We start from the raw sequence: 16,231 nt of genomic DNA on the forward strand, positions 1-16,231 counted from the left end.
CTTACTAGTTGATTATCAAAGGACACTAGTTAATCAAAGTAAGGTACACTTTTTGAAATTTATACAGAAATGATTACTAACTTTTGACTAACTCTCGTAAATGATATTTTTGTAAATCACTTTTACCAAATATTCCGAATGCCGTTAAAAAGGAAAGGTTTTCTAAATCAAAGTGGACCTCTTAATAGAGACTCGTAATCATACACCGTACCAGATAAATTAATCATTTCGTATAATCTTCTAATTCCATCGATAAACATATTGAAACAAATACGTTCATGTAAAGTATTATACGTTTAATACTTGCTAACGTTTTCAAGTAATAATATATACATATATACATATATAATCATATCCGTTCCTATAATGGTTCGTGAATCTTTGGAATTTGGTCGAGGTTAAATGAATGTATGAACACAGTTTAAAATTCCTGAGATTCAACTTACAAACTTTGCTTATCGTTTCCAGAATATATAAAGATTAAAGTTTAAATTTGGTCGTAAATTTCCGGGTTGTCACATTCCAAGGGTATTTCCGTCATTTCCTTTTTCCCCTCTCCCTACATAGTTCCCTATATCACTATTTTCAATTGTTCCCTATATCACTTTATTAAATCAATGAAGTAAAAAAACTACTCCATAATCATTAGTTATCTAAATAAAAACTACTTCGTATAATTCCTGTATTTAACAGAATCTAGAAACATCAAATTTGTATAGAAAAATTGTGTAGCTCGTTTAATATAATAAAAAATCAAAATAGAAGGAAAAAAATATACAAAGATAAATAATTTTTACTTAGCTAAATATATGAAGTTTTAAAAGTCACTAGACGTCCTCATCATTTCACAATTAACAATTCATTGTTACTTAAAATATTCATATAGTTTCAAAAAGTACATGTAAATGCATTACCTACTTATACTATAAAGTAATGTTCACATTTTCTCCTTTTAAGTCACTCCACATTTCCTTTCTTCCTTATTCTTATTCATCTATTTACCCATTATCTTTAACTTGGTTATTTATTTATTTATTTTTTTGAAGAAAAAAAAACGGAACGTCATATTTGATGCTCTTTGTAACTTGATGGCCAATGTGGTCGTACCTGCGGCCCTACCCCAGGTCCGGCTCTGTCTATGACGTTTGACGGTTAGAAACAGTCTAAAACATAGTGAAATATAACGCTTTATCGGACCTTGAAGCAAACGAGAACTCGCAGATTCCAGGGAGGCCGAAGAATACAACTTCCTCCATCATTGCGCTAGAATTTCCTAATAAAAATTAGCCGCGTTAATTAAATAATTAAAATCTCTATTTGTTAACTTCACACTTCACAGTGTGACTAAAATCCAACACAAAAACCTTATCTGATCTACATTTATACGACACCGTTTTACTCCACCCCGTTATTAGACCATATAAATAACCTTATCTTTCATCTTTTGAAATCTTAAACCCTCTTTCAAGAGGGCCTAAAACCCCATATATATCAGCACCTTATCTCCGTCGTAATTTCAAATTCAGGCCACCGTTCACCGCCGTAGCATGCCAATTACTCCCCACTGTCATCTCGTCAGTTCAATTTCACTTCCTGTTACCCTAATCACCATGAAAACCATGAGTTCAAGCCCTGTCATTACTCGCGTATCCCCTAATAATAGATGTAATTTTAATAGTATATCATCTTGTAATAACCTAGGGTTTCAGAAATTGATCACAAATGTACAACATGAACCACTACAGCTTTCAATTAAACAGAGGTCTGAAATTAGGGCTGCTAAAAGCTTAATGGAAGATGAGTCTGGGCTTAGTGATTGGGTCAACGGTTTGACTAGGAAAAATATGTATAATGTTAATGATGATGATAGGAGAAATAGTTATAGAGGTGGTGGTAGGGGTGGTGGTGGTGGTGGTAGAGGTAGGGGTCGTGGCGGTTCCGGTATGAACCGTAGAAATGATAATGATAATAGGGGTTCATTTGGTGGTAGTTCGAGAGGAGGTGGTAGTAGGGGTTCATTTGGTGATAGTAGGGGTTCATTTGGTGGTAGTAGGGGTTCGTTTGGTAGTAGTTCGAGAGGAGGGGGTAGTAGGGGTTCATTTGGTGGTGGTTCGAGAGGTAGAGGGCGGTTTGGGGGTGAATTTGGAGGTAGAGGAACGAGTGATGTGATGGAAAGGGGGAGATTTGGTGGCGAATTTGAAGGTAGGGGGTCTAGAGATTCGAACGAAAGGGGGAGATTTGGTGGTGAATTTGAAGGGAGGAATGAAGGGTTTAGGAAATTTAGGGAGAGTGGGTTTGAAAATGGGAGAGGGGGGAGGGGGTCGAGTGGTTTAACGGGAAGAGGAAGGAGAAAAGATGGGGGTTCGCGTGAATCAGATAGAGGGAAAGGTAGTTGGGGTTCGTATTATTCGACTCCCGAGGGGAGAGAGCCGTACGTTCGTGATGATTTGGATAGAGATGATGATCGGTTTGTGTCGAATAGGAGAGATGATAGGTTTGTTGGTGGTGGTGGTGGTGGTGGGAGAGGGAGAGGAAGAGGCGGTGTAAGAACAAGTGTTAGTAGGAGTATGGAAGGAGGACGTGTGATGACGGTGAACGAAGATGATTTGAATGATGATGATGATGATGAAGCAAAATTGATGTATAACTATAGGGAAGTGATTAGTGATGAAGAAGGTAGTGATGACTTTGAAGATGATGGAGATGATGATGTGGTATTAGAGAAGAGTGATTCCATGCCGAGTTTGCCGAGAATCTCGACGGATGGAAACGAATCTTATCTTAGTGAGACTAGGTACATTAGCTGAGCTTTTTGTAGTATTTAATGAGCTTTTTGTAGTATTTATTGTTTCGTTTTTATCATACTTTTAATTAGCGTTTGTTGTGTCATATTAGTACAAACTATAAGAAATAACTTGTTATATATACAGTGGTTGATGTAGTTGTTTTTAAACCAAATTTGTTAAGTACAGCACACGATTCGTTCATTATATTGTTTTTGAGTATATTTATTTGACTGTATGCAGGTTTGATGAATGTTCAGTTTCACCCTTGTCTCTAAGAGCAATTAAGGATGCAGGGTATGAGAAGATGACTATTGTACAGGAGGCAACACTTCCTGTCATTCTTGAAGGTTTGCACATTTACGTTAGCAATATTACTTCATTATTGAAGGCAGATTGAATGTTTCTGTAAATCGCCTACTTTTTAATTAGTATATAAAAAGTTCTGTAATAACAAATGTTATGCTCTGACCCTTGAGTTAAAAAGGAACTATTCTTTAACCTTGGATCAGTATGGATGCCTTAAACTTATCAAATAGTAGTATTTCGCGAGTTTGTTTTAGTTCATATCAATATGTAGTATGAACGACAGACAGTAGATTTTTGAAATAATGCCCACTTGAAATTTAATTTGAGAAGTTACAGTTCTGACTTTTGACCCAATAGTCAAAATGCATCTCATTTTCGCATAGAAAATGAAGTAATTATTAAATATGATCTTCGTATTCTGATTTCTCACATTGCAAGTGATCTCTTGATCCAGGGAAAGATGTGTTGGCCAAGGCTAGGACAGGTACCGGAAAAACCGTAGCATTTCTGGTAATGTACCATTACCTAAAATTAAAAACTTCAATACTTTTTAATAAACAACAATACTTTAGTACCAAATTGTTATTATAATATTATTATCTCTCTTAATTTCAGCTCCCGTCAATCGAAGTAGTTGTAAACTCGCCACCCGTTGATCGCAATCAAAGGTGGCCTCCAGTTGTAGTCCTTGTCATATGTCCGACTAGAGAGCTTGCAAGTCAGGCTGCAATGGAGGCTAACAAATTGTTGAAGTATCATCCGTCTATCGGTGTTCAAGTTGTTATCGGAGGAACCAGAATTGCTACTGAACAAAGACGCTTGCAGACAAATCCCTGCCAGGTCAGCATCTTCTCATAAATCCTCATCCTCGTCATTTTATAATGCTCTATTCGTTGATGTTAGAAAATAATAAGTCGGTTACTTTCTTTACAGATTCTTATAGCAACTCCCGGAAGGCTAAAAGATCACATTATGAATACTTCGGGATTTGCGACTCAGGTTAAGGGCGTTAAGGTTCTGGTTCTTGATGAAGCTGATCATTTATTAGACATGGGATTCCGTAAAGATATCGAGAATATCATAGCAGCCGTCCCAAAACAACGACAAACGCTCCTATTCTCAGCCACGGTCCCACCTGAGGTTGTAGTTTTTTACATGACTTTTGTAGTGTCGATTTGTGTGAATTAAGCGAGCCTCGTATTTGTTTTGTTTTTATATGAAGGTTCGTCAAATCTGTCATATTGCTTTGAAAAGAGATCATGAATATATAAACACGGTTGAAGAAGGTAGCGAGGAGACACATACGCAGGTATGATTTTTTGGAATTAATTCTAATTGACGTTACCGATTTACTGAAATTGGTGTTTGTTTATTTTGTGAAGGTCCAACAAAAGTATCTTATAGCTCCTTTGGACAGGCATTTTCCGTTACTTTACACTCTTCTAAAGGATCATATTGCAGAAGATGCTGACTATAAGGTCTGTTATGGTCAATATCTTTTTAATCATGGATATGTGTTATTCGGGTTGTAGAACTCGAAATTACTCTGCGAGTACTTGGTCAAACTCGGGATTACTCGATAACTTGGTCAAAACTTGGCCAAAATTGGGGTTACTTAGAAAATCGGTCAAAGTCGAACATGGTCAACATCCGAGTACTCCCCAAGTTTCCTAGTTCTTCCTAAAAAGTGCCGACCGAGTACTACCCGAGTAGCGAGTTTTGCAACCTTGTGTCAGTGTGTGTTATGATGGTTGACTATTTGGTGCTTACTTTTTGCAGGTTCTTGTTTTTTGCACGACTGCCATGGTTACAAAATTGGTGGCGGACCTCCTTGGTCAACTGAAGTTAAATATCCGAGAAATACATTCGAGAAAGTCTCAAAGTAACAGGACTCAGGTATCTGATGAATTTAGAAGATCGAAGGGCCTTATTCTGGTAACTTCTGATGTTTCTGCACGAGGAGTTGATTATCCAGATGTAACACTTGTTATTCAGGTATTGTATATATTCTACTCGATGCCTACTACTTATAAACTTCTAAATTTTATAATGCAAATGGAACACCACATATAAAAAAAGTTTCTAGGGTGAAAATTAGGTTAGGCAACGAGTCAATACTGGATAAGTTTTTTGTACAGGTTGAGATGGGCAGGTTTTTGTCTAATTTTTTTTACGGTATATAGTTTGTGTTTAATTCAAAAAACTACATTTGTTATAACGATATTTGATCATATTAACAATCTGATTAGTCGATATTAAGCATTTAACACTCACTTTGGGCGACTTTTGACCCATTCGATATCTTTATTTTTACTCATTAGACCTGTTAGAAATTTATCGTACCCAAATTGACTCATTCTTACTTAAGTAGGTTGAAAATTCCAGCTGTTGCTTGAATTTAACTAAGTTGGGTTCATGAAATATACTAAAAACGTAGATAAATTTGCAGGTTGGGCTTCCATCTGATAAAGCACAATATATTCATCGACTTGGAAGAACGGGTCGTAAAGGAAAGGAAGGGGAAGGAATTTTGTTGCTAGCACCTTGGGAGGAATTCTTCTTGTCTAGCGTTAGGGATTTACCGATTTCAAAAGCGGATCCACCTCTTATTAATCCAGATACAAACAAAAAGGTGTGTTTTTATTTAGTATTATACTATTTTTTAAAGTAACTATAGCTGCAAGCTGCATGATACATATAGTTTACATGGTCCTTTATCAAAAATCTTATAGTTGAGATTGAAAAAGTCACGAGACGAGTTGGTCGGGACTTTGAAACGACTAGTCGGGATCGAGTCGGACGTTGACTAACATTGACTTTAGTAATATATATTTAATGTATGTATTGCACATAAATTAAATATATGAAACGTAAATATTTCAAACATATGTATATGGTACAAAATATGAGTATAAAAAATATTAAATTTTTGACACCAACCTTGACTTTGACCGACTTGACAAACCCACGCTGGACTCAGACAGACTCGGCTGTGGCTGACTTTGACCTGACTTTTTAGCGTTGACTGACTAATTAGACATTTTTTGGGTGAAACGGGACAGGCTAGTCACCAAATTGGCCGCCGTTTGCAATGCTGCTTATAATTTAATAACATGCTGAGATCAAATAAGAAAACGAAGTCTCGGTTAAATGGTCTTGTTATATACCACTGTAGTAATCTTGTGTACAAAATGCATATGGAATTATATAGTCAAACTTGTTTTTGGCACCCAAAATGAACACTTGTGTTTTCATGCGCATTAGGTGGAGAGAGCATTGTCGTATATTGATATGAAACTCAAAGAATCAGCGTACCAGGCATGGCTGGGGTATTACAACTCGAATAAAACCGTTGCGAAGGATAAACAAAGGCTGGTGGAGCTTGCGAATGAGTTCAGTCGAAGCATGGGACTTGATATTCCACCAGCACTTTCCAAGATCGTTCTAGGTAAAATGGGACTTAAGAATGTACCTGGTTTACGCTTTAAATAAGGATTTTGAAGGTGGAAACGGACATTTTCATCGACTTTTTAATTACCAGTAGAAAGAAATTGTGCAATTTTGTTGTAACAACACATTTATTTCTACAGCTGTAGTTGTAAATTAGTATAAGCCCTTTTCTTCTTTAATTTCTTATGTAAACAGTGAATGGATATGCAAATGAAAATGACATTCAAGCTTTAAATTTGTGTTATAAGGGCGACTTATGTTTGTATTTGTCAGATAAGTTGCTAAGTTGCTTGCTAATTTCATTTGCAAAAGGTGAGCTTGAGCCGAAACTAATCATGAAATGAGTATATCTGGGCGCGCGCGTTTACATTTTTAAAAAAGTTTTGTACATTAGCTTTTTGTGTTATCACTTTGTTGAACGCACAGGCAACAAGAGTCTACAAATATCATGCACACTCACAAGAACATGCAAAACTTTCGTACAGTGACCAAAAAGAACATATAACATGAAATTCTATCATATCATCATATATATTGTAAATTGTAAATGCAACAGGACAAGACGGTCCATAGGAATTGGTACAAGTTGTTCTCTGTAGTAAAAACCCTAACGATCATAAGTAGAAAACATGGGTAACAACAAATGTATAACAGCGTAGAGCCCTACAAATTTCTACATTTCGGAAAAAAGATGGTGTACTTGAGCTAAAACTACATATTTTGTGTTGGTGGCCCATATAACATAAAAGATAAACAATAGACTTCAGATGTGTTCATTGCGGCTACCTTCCTTGCGCTAACTTCTACATAAAACCACAGTCTGCTACGAGCCGAAATCAAGAATCTGCACTACTGACCAGCGAGTAGAGTAGAATAGAGTAGAGATGATTCGTTAGATGGTCAACCAAAGACACTGCCTTTTTACAATTCTCATTGTCTAGCTTGGTTTGAGCAGTCAAGGTGGTGAAAGATGATCAGACCCTCCTATGGAAAAAAAAAAACAAGTTATAAACTTGAAGATCTATGTTCAAGAATTTGTTGCCACTATATAAGTGTTGGCAACAAAAAAACAAAAAAAGAAAAAGAAAAAACACATCGTGCAAACACTCTCGGTCATGAAAACTGGAGCAGTCATATCGGCATGTAAAATTTAAAGGAACGTTTTACTTTGACATCAAACATATGTTTAAAAAAAATTAAAATATCATGAGTTAGGAAAGTATGCACTATTCCTTAAAACTAGAGGGATCATACTTATCATCATGTTGCATACAAAATGATCTAAAACAAAGCAAAAAGGGTAGGTTCGTCACATTGCATGTCTTGATGTCTTCTCAAAAAAAGAATGGGGCCCACAAAATGAAAACAATAGTCTAAAGACACAAACTATGTATGCGAAAGCTTATATGAGCCACATAATAGTTTATATTTACTTCGCACACTAGTCTTGGTCCTCAAAACACTTTCAATTGGGCAATTCGTAAATAGCTTACTTTTGATGAGGGGTAATAAATACATAATACGGAGTATATTTTAATGCATAAACTAAAATATACTTTACTACTAGAACATGACCATTGTTGTATGCATCAAAATATATAGTTATCATCTCCCATTTGTGTTTTTGATTAATTTTTTTTTTAAAAATATTTGACTCAATCGTGAAAGTAATAGCACTTCATGCTAGTAGATTATTACCTTTGATGATGAGGTGATGACGGTTGTTCAGTAAACCCCGCATGACCAAACGACCCAAATTCAACCTGCTCGTTTTGAGAAGCAAAAGCAGCATTTTGCTCGTATGGATACACCATCATGACAGTGGGCCCATTTGATCCATTGGACGGGACCCCTGGTAACGGGTACATGCCATAACTCACGCTGGCAGGACCATTTTGACTCGAGCTAGGTTGAGAAAACCCGTTTTGCAATTGGTACGTAGAAAACGGGGAATCGTGTCTGTGTGAATTCATTGACCGGCTACCACTAGAACCTAACCGATCTAACCGACTGGTTGCTTTATCAGTTTGATTACGACTGTGGTTGCGGCTAGAACCACGAGATTTTGAGTTGGTTTCTCTATCACCGTAACTATCACTTCGATCGTAGCTGTAGTTCCCTCTGCGAGGTCGATCCCTAACACCAACTTTCTAAAAAAAAACAGCAAAAAAATAACCAGTTACATGACATAAATGCAAACTAACGGTAAAAAAGAACATGTAACAAAATTACAATATTATCCTTCAAATGTGAAACCTAAAGAGGAAGACAATTTAAAAGCTTTCACGTTGAAATTGTAGGTTTAGAAGTTTCAAATACACAAAAGCTTTTATGATTAGATTTGTTACATTTTGTACAATAACCCTAACGTGGTTAACAATCTGACAAATTACAAACAAAAAACCCTTAAAAAGTGATTTATAAATTATCTCGTGGACCCAAAAAAAATGTTAACAAGTATGTGCTCTATATAACTCTAACTTGTTACATGAATAAACGTACTCTGACAACTGTTTCTCCTAATAGCTTTGGCAAACATTGTCTCAACTTATGATGATAACCATGGTTAATATAATTCATTAGAATCATGCATAAACTACCAAAATATAAAAAAATAAAATTCTTACATGATTAGGTAGATATGTTCCGGTGCCGCTACGAAATCTCGGCAAATCTTCAACATAATGCTGGTAAACATTAGAAGGTCTATTGGGAACAGACTGAAACGGTGCAACGGGGACAAATCTTGGGCCATAATTCATAAGTTGAGTAACTAAATTCATGTTCGGCAAGGGTCTCCCAGGCCCGTCCCATGGGACCCGCCCTTGTAGATAAACAGGCGGAACCATCATCGGTGACGGATACGCCGAAGGCCCATGATGAACTGGAATTTGACAAAACCGACCAAACTGTAAATTTTGCCAATGGCTAGCAAAATCACTATTAAGAATATCTGATTTGTGCTCATCCGGTGTCTCCCCAGGAGTGGTTCCTCGAAAACTAAATTCGTTTGACTGGTCAACTCCTTCGGAATGAAAAGTTTGATCGATATCACCGTTTTCCGTACCCCTAAAATGGCTACCCGACGCATCAGATGACCCGTTTTCCGATGGGACATTATAGAACGGAAGCATCGTGAGGAATGGAACTGGTGGACCCGTGGGATAAAACGTCAATTGTGATCCCCCGGAATTGTCCGTTGACCGTTGCCCCGGGTTTGACCCGATAATCATCGGACCCATCGGGAAAGGAGAACCTAAACCACTACTTTGACCCGATTCGACACCGGACATGTGAGGTCTCGGAACATGTATAGAATCAACCACTTGTGATTCCGACCCGGGCCCCACCAAACTCGTAGACGGGTCATCATCTTCTATAGATGATTCTATTAGATTAACCGTTTTCTTTCCTCGTTTTTCCTTTGATGATTTGCTCGCATTCGATGTTTCATCCCAAGAACTTTCGGAAGGCGTTTTACTTCTTGAAGAATCGATATGAGCAGCAGAAGAGAATCGAGAACTCATGGCACGTTCATTCAAATAAAGATCATTTCCGTTATTCTCTTGATAATGAGACTGCTCTAAACGATTATTGTCTCTTAAATGGTCCCGTTTTTCTTTGTTACTCTTCTGTTGACTTTTGACCAACCCACCGGCCCCACCTCTACGACGAGCTGGTGGGACGTAATTCATCCCGGTAGACGACGTTCGCGGTTTTTTATCATCTTGTGGAATGGCTTCCAAACTCGCCGATTCCGATTCCCGCCATAATTCACGGTTATAATTATCATCGTTACTTTCAGAAACCGGTTCAACCGAATCTCCGGAATTTGAAGTCGTATTAACCCCGGGGAAGTAATGAGGGACCAAACCGTGTGGAAACTGCATGCCGGAAAATTGAGGATCAATAAACGGCATATTTGCAGGACCCACTCCCGCCAAATTGCTTTGTGTGTATCCTAATGAAGCTAGAAACGAGGACGAAATCGGAAAAGGCATATGCCCAGATGCTAAATTAATCGGGCCGTTAAAACGATGATATGCAGAAGATGATGCCATCATATTTACCAGATCTTGCGCTTCTTGATGCATATCCTCAAAACTTTGATGAGGTGGCGCATGATGAAATAATGAAGCCTCATTTTTCTCGGTATCAGGTTCAACATTCTTTCTCTCGTTACGGGGTTTTTCTTTTTCAGGAGGTTTGTTACGGGTCCCGTGAAAAGGAACGTATTTGTATGTATCAGTTAGTTCGGGGCTCGACCGTGTTCTAGCAAACGGAGATCTTTGAATGTCATTGACCATATGAGCTTTTAGATTCGCATGATCCAGTGAGACAACATTAGTCTTGGTCGTGCTAGATTGACCGTGGTCAAAGTCAGTCTCTTGGTCAACGGTTTCTAACTTTTTGCCATTACTCAATCGAGCATCATCTTCCAAGACCAATAAATCAATAACGGGTGCGTCAGGACGAATACCGTTCCCATGTCGGTCCCACGTGTTACTAAAAAATTGATTTACTTCAGCAATTAAGTTTTCCTTCGGGCAATCAAGGAACCTTGCAAGTGTTTTCGCACCAAGTGAAAACGCACTACGTATTCTGAAAAAGTTACCTGAAAACACGATAGATACACATTAAAAAAAATCGCTTAGTCGTTTTACAAAAAGAAACGGTAGTATATTGTATATGTATATGTACCTTTACTGACACTGCGTCCAAGATTATTACTCACGCGTAACGGATCAATAACGTTAAAATGTTTTGTAACAAAAGGCTGCCCTTGATTATCATGACCACTGGGAAAAACGGCGTAAACGGAGCTACACGAGTCCAAAAACTCTTTATTAAGTAGCAACGCACCGTGGTCCTTACGAGGTGGTTCGGCTGCAATTTTAAAAACATTAATTAATACCGAATACAACATTGGTATCGGTTTATAGAAAACTGCTAGCACTCGTACCAGTTACATCAGGAAGTGAATTTATAGGTACGGGGCCCCACAAGCTGACACAAAAATTGTCCCAATCGAAATTACTGAAAAACTCCAAAAAACGGTACAACACCTGCATGTGCAACACCAATGTTCATAAATACATTAAATGACAACACCAAATAATTGGACTACTGCATTCTTCAAGCCAAAATCATCAATTTAAACAAAAAATATTATAAAATAATGAAAATTAAATAAACCTCAAGTGGGCCCGCGAAAGAATTGTTGAAGACGTTGAATATGTAAAGAACCAAGGTCTCGAGGGCGTAAGTGGATATGAGTCCATGATGAGCACCCAATATACGGCTCTCGTAGTAACACCACGCCTTGATCAGTATAATGCTACGCTTAAATAAGTGGTTTTGGTTTATCAAATTGTCAACCTGCAAAAGCATACTTATTTGATCATCGTAAAACAGAACTTTGACCATGCGTAAAAGCACTAGCCGTACAAACACAAACCTCCTCTAGAAAGCAAAGAGTACATAGGCCTCCAAGTTGATTGAAAGAAATATCAACCACAATGTTCTCCACAAGACACTTTATAATCTTCACCTGCAGTTGAATCAACATCATCATCATCATCATCATCATATAACAATATGTTAATAAGCATATAACCGTAAATTCTTAGAAACGTATCAGCAAAAAAAAAAAAAAAAAAAAAAAACTTTGCAAAAACTAGTAGAGATGGGTAATGTAAACAGGACCTGCCAATGCTTTTTGTGCTTTAATATTTCGTATGTAACTGTTATAGTATTATTTGTATATTTATATTTAGAATAGAAAATTTGTATAATTAAAATACATGATACATTAGTATACTTTGGTAGCTTTGAAACTGTTTGACTTGTTACATTTTAGCTAATTCTATTGTTTTTACCCATTTGATGTTTATGAAAAATATATATATACATTTTTTTTTTTGCAAACCAACATTTTCATAATCTCTGGCAGAAACTCTCAAGCACGGTTGCAAACTCGCTACTCAGGGAGTACTCGGCCAGGATTTTGGATTTTGGAAGGAGTAATCGGCCAACTCCGGGATTTATCAGAGATTAATCGGATTGGACTTTTTATACATTCAAATATCATATATCAAATTCATATTTGTTAATATAGAAGAAAACCCTAAACATGATCATAACTTAAACATAATTGTCTACAAACATAATCATTTATTTGTTCAAAAACTCAAAAATTCGAGTTTAAATTCATACTAAAATGTTGATCAATTTTTACTTTGACCAATTTTGACCGAGTAAATCTGGCTTAGACCAACAAAACCGATTTTGACCCATTAACCAACATTACTGATTAATTAATCAGATTTTAGAAAATCGGATCAGACTGTTATAAAGGATTAATCGGGAGTTTTATAACGGTTCTCTTAAGTGAACCTTTTTGGTTAAGCAGCAGTTCATACGCATATAGCAAAGCATGTAGAGGCAGAGATATGATATCAAGAGATCATGACATAATATACCAACTATTTGTGATGGCAATAAACACAAAAGTAGACTTGCATTTGACTACGAGACTAGTTATCATAATGTAGTGAGGGGAAATAAGAATCAGCTTGCAGCAAATACCAAATTTAAACTTAAAGAAAAAACCGTACTTCTGCTTGAATGTATTGAACTTCCTTTACATGAAATTCTGCATTATCATTCTTCTCCTCGGTCTCCAACAAATCACAAACCTCACGGGCCCACGAATCTTTCAAATTCGGGTTGTTACTGAAGGCTGTTAAGTCAATATCCCCATCAGGTAAATATGTTTTAAGAGGTACAGAACCAAAAGTGAAAACCTGCAAACCGCAAAAATATTAGACGGGGATACATGAAGAACCTTTAAGCAATATGGATTTTTCTAACGACAGTCCTTTTGGACTGTCGTTAAGGTGCATTAATGTGTTACACAAAGCGGTTATTGTTGACTTTTACATGGCCATTATTAAAAAGTACATGTCTAGTCTACAACCTTAACGACAGCCCTTAGGGCTATTATTAGAATAATAAATCACATAGTAAACATTGCAATCATCAAAATCATATATATCTTCTCAATTCCGCATCAACAACATTTTCGTGTTTGACGTAGACACACAAAAATCATACAAAATTCAGTTCTTTTCTAAACTACCATAATTTCAACATACAAAGTAACTTAAACCCAATAAAGATCAAAGAACAAGTAAACTACCTGACAGGGAAAACACTTCATAATAAGGCGTTGTACATAATCAGCAACCGCATTTCTACGTTCTTCAGATGGTTGATTCGGCTGAATACAATTTATAAGCTCAGCCGTTATCTCTTCGGCTTTTAACCATCTTTCAGAATCTAAACTATCTATCAATGGACAAGCATTGGGTAATAACCCATTCAGCAATAAACCACCACCCCCAATTTCACCCATACACAACTACACAACTCTACAAAGTACAACAAAAACCTAATCACCACAACAACACAAATTTCTAATAAACTTCACTAAATTCTTTCAAAAATCAAAACTTTTTGCACTAACATACATAAATTTGCATACAAATACACACATGTATATATATGTACAATAACATGTTATAATAACTAATTAAAGATGATAGATTGTAGCATAAAGAATGTCAACCATGATATAAAGTTCCAATCTTTGTTATCAGGAACCCTAAAAAGACAAACCCTAAAGACAGAGTTGAAAAAATATTCCAAAAAACTGATCATAAAAAATGGTAAAATAAAGATTGTTGACAAAACCCTAACACCATAAGTCAATCAGGAAATGATTAGGGAAATTGAAACAAATAGTAAATGGGATTGAATTTATGGGTGTGGGGGTTCAAAATTAATCAAAAATTAAATATAAAAAAATGATTTTGAAATTTGATTGATTGTTGAGGTAAGGGTTTGGGGGAATCGGATGAACGCAGATTAAAACAATTAAAATTGGTGAATTTATGGGGGTTTTTTTTTTTTTTTATATTGTTTCCCCTCTTTTATGTCTTCTGTAAATTTAGTTTTTATATTTTAGTGGTAATTTTAAAAGAGAAAGGGGTTTTTGAAATGGCTGTTGAAATTGTAGAAATGAATGATACTACTTCTCTATGGTGATTGGAATCTAGGGTGAGAAATGATTTATTTTTAATTAATGCGAAAGAAACCTAAAAAAGAATATCAATTATTTTCAACAAACTCATTTAAGTACGATTTGTTTCTTTGTATTCAATTATTTTTTGTATGTGATATCTGTACAGTAGCAGTTTTTAACCATAAAACATCAAATGTATTGTATTGTACGCTATTTTAAAACAAAAATTTAATGATATACCATTAAAGATTTAAAAAAATGTATATGAACACTATAAGCAAAACAAAAAAAAATGGCATCACACTTGGAGAGCGCACTACAACGGAGTTCCGAAAAAGGATTCAAAGTAATTTTATACCAATTGATTCGACAATAGGTGCGATAATTTACTTATTGGAAACTTGAGTAAGGAGTAGATTTTTTTGGAGTTTTCTATAACTTGAAAGCGGGAACTCTAATCTAATTAAGCGGGATAAAAGGAAACTTTCAAGTCCGATTTTGAGTGGGGGATCTTATCAAACATGCTCCCATTTCGAGTCAAGAGATAGATAAATAGACACATCCCATTTGATTTTAACTAAACGATCCATGTGTCACCCCTGAATGAAAAGGGTGATATCATCGTTCTTGGTCTCTGACGATGCGTTGTTAGGTGCTCTTTTTTCCAATTAGGGCCAAACATAAACCTGTGCTCGAAAGATAGTTGTCCAAATGGATGTATGGATTCTCGAGAAGAGAGAAGCCATGGTTTAGACTAATGTGTTAGTTTTAAAGGATAGAGGTGGGTTGAAAATCGAGAGCTTAAAAAGGGTTTTAATATGGCTATACTTATTAATAGTGATAGTGTCTCGTGCACAATCCAAACTCTATGTTGGTTAAAGGGACAACCTTGTGTGCAAAGCTGCACTCCACGATAGTCGAACTCCTAACCTCTCGCAAAGAGAGGCAGACTACTACCACATGAGGTACAACACAAGGTTGGGTTAAATTTCTGATATACATGGTAAATATATTGCTCTCTCTTGTGACATTAAATAGAATGAAATTTAAAAATCTACAATGGACATATGCATTTGGATCCATTTGAATTATATTTTGTCCTCTCATGCTATTAGAAGAAAAATTGATAAGGTTGTAAACACTCAATTTTGGGAGATACGTAGTTGGACGACACTCCTCTAAAATTAACATATAAGCGTTTGTATCATTTTGGATACAAAAGTCCGGAATGTTGTATTGCGAATCGAATAAAAACTAGCCAGCAGTCATGTAGCTGGAAACATGATAATTATGTGCCTGAAATAGTGTGTTTGTTGTTGAGATAGAACAAGAAACCAGTTTTATGAATATTCAAGAGTTCGATGACACTTAGATGTGGTATTTTTTTAAAACCAAACTCACCCACCCAACACTTGCAAATGGTATTTTTCTCATGATGACATGTTAAGTATTCAGTTTTCTAGGAGCTTTATCGACATACTTGTAGTGACCCGAACTTTTCCATGTTTATATATATTAATTGAGATTGATATTTACATGATTAAATGTTTCCAACATGTTAAGCAATCAAACTTGTTAAGACTTGATTAATTGCAATAGGTTT

The 16,231-nt window shown here is 36.1% G+C and overlaps 2 protein-coding genes across 2 annotated transcripts; one reads left to right on the forward strand and one right to left on the reverse strand.

Moving 5' to 3' along the window:
- The first annotated feature begins 1,449 nt into the window (after positions 1-1,449).
- LOC139886604 (DEAD-box ATP-dependent RNA helicase 31-like) lies at positions 1,450-6,809 on the forward strand. The gene is made up of 10 exons (XM_071870464.1): positions 1,450-2,794; positions 3,027-3,133; positions 3,547-3,602; positions 3,708-3,932; positions 4,026-4,232; positions 4,315-4,401; positions 4,475-4,570; positions 4,872-5,087; positions 5,542-5,724; positions 6,357-6,809. The coding sequence occupies exons 1-10, from the start codon at positions 1,548-1,550 to the stop codon at positions 6,582-6,584; spliced, it is 2,652 nt and encodes an 883-aa protein (XP_071726565.1). The 5' UTR covers positions 1,450-1,547; the 3' UTR covers positions 6,585-6,809.
- Positions 6,810-7,038: 229 nt separating this feature from the next.
- On the reverse strand, positions 7,039-14,292 carry LOC139872906 (uncharacterized). The gene is made up of 9 exons (XM_071860846.1): positions 13,744-14,292; positions 13,160-13,348; positions 12,001-12,093; positions 11,739-11,921; positions 11,506-11,608; positions 11,244-11,429; positions 9,170-11,157; positions 8,241-8,692; positions 7,039-7,526 (listed from the first exon to the last, which is right to left on the reverse strand). Exons 1-9 carry the CDS (start codon positions 13,957-13,959, stop codon positions 7,517-7,519), a joined length of 3,420 nt encoding a protein of 1,139 aa, XP_071716947.1. The 5' UTR covers positions 13,960-14,292; the 3' UTR covers positions 7,039-7,516.
- Positions 14,293-16,231: the final 1,939 nt, after the last annotated feature.

Source organism: Rutidosis leptorrhynchoides, chromosome 1 (assembly GCF_046630445.1).
Source record: "Rutidosis leptorrhynchoides isolate AG116_Rl617_1_P2 chromosome 1, CSIRO_AGI_Rlap_v1, whole genome shotgun sequence".
NCBI lineage: Eukaryota > Viridiplantae > Streptophyta > Magnoliopsida > Asterales > Asteraceae > Rutidosis > Rutidosis leptorrhynchoides.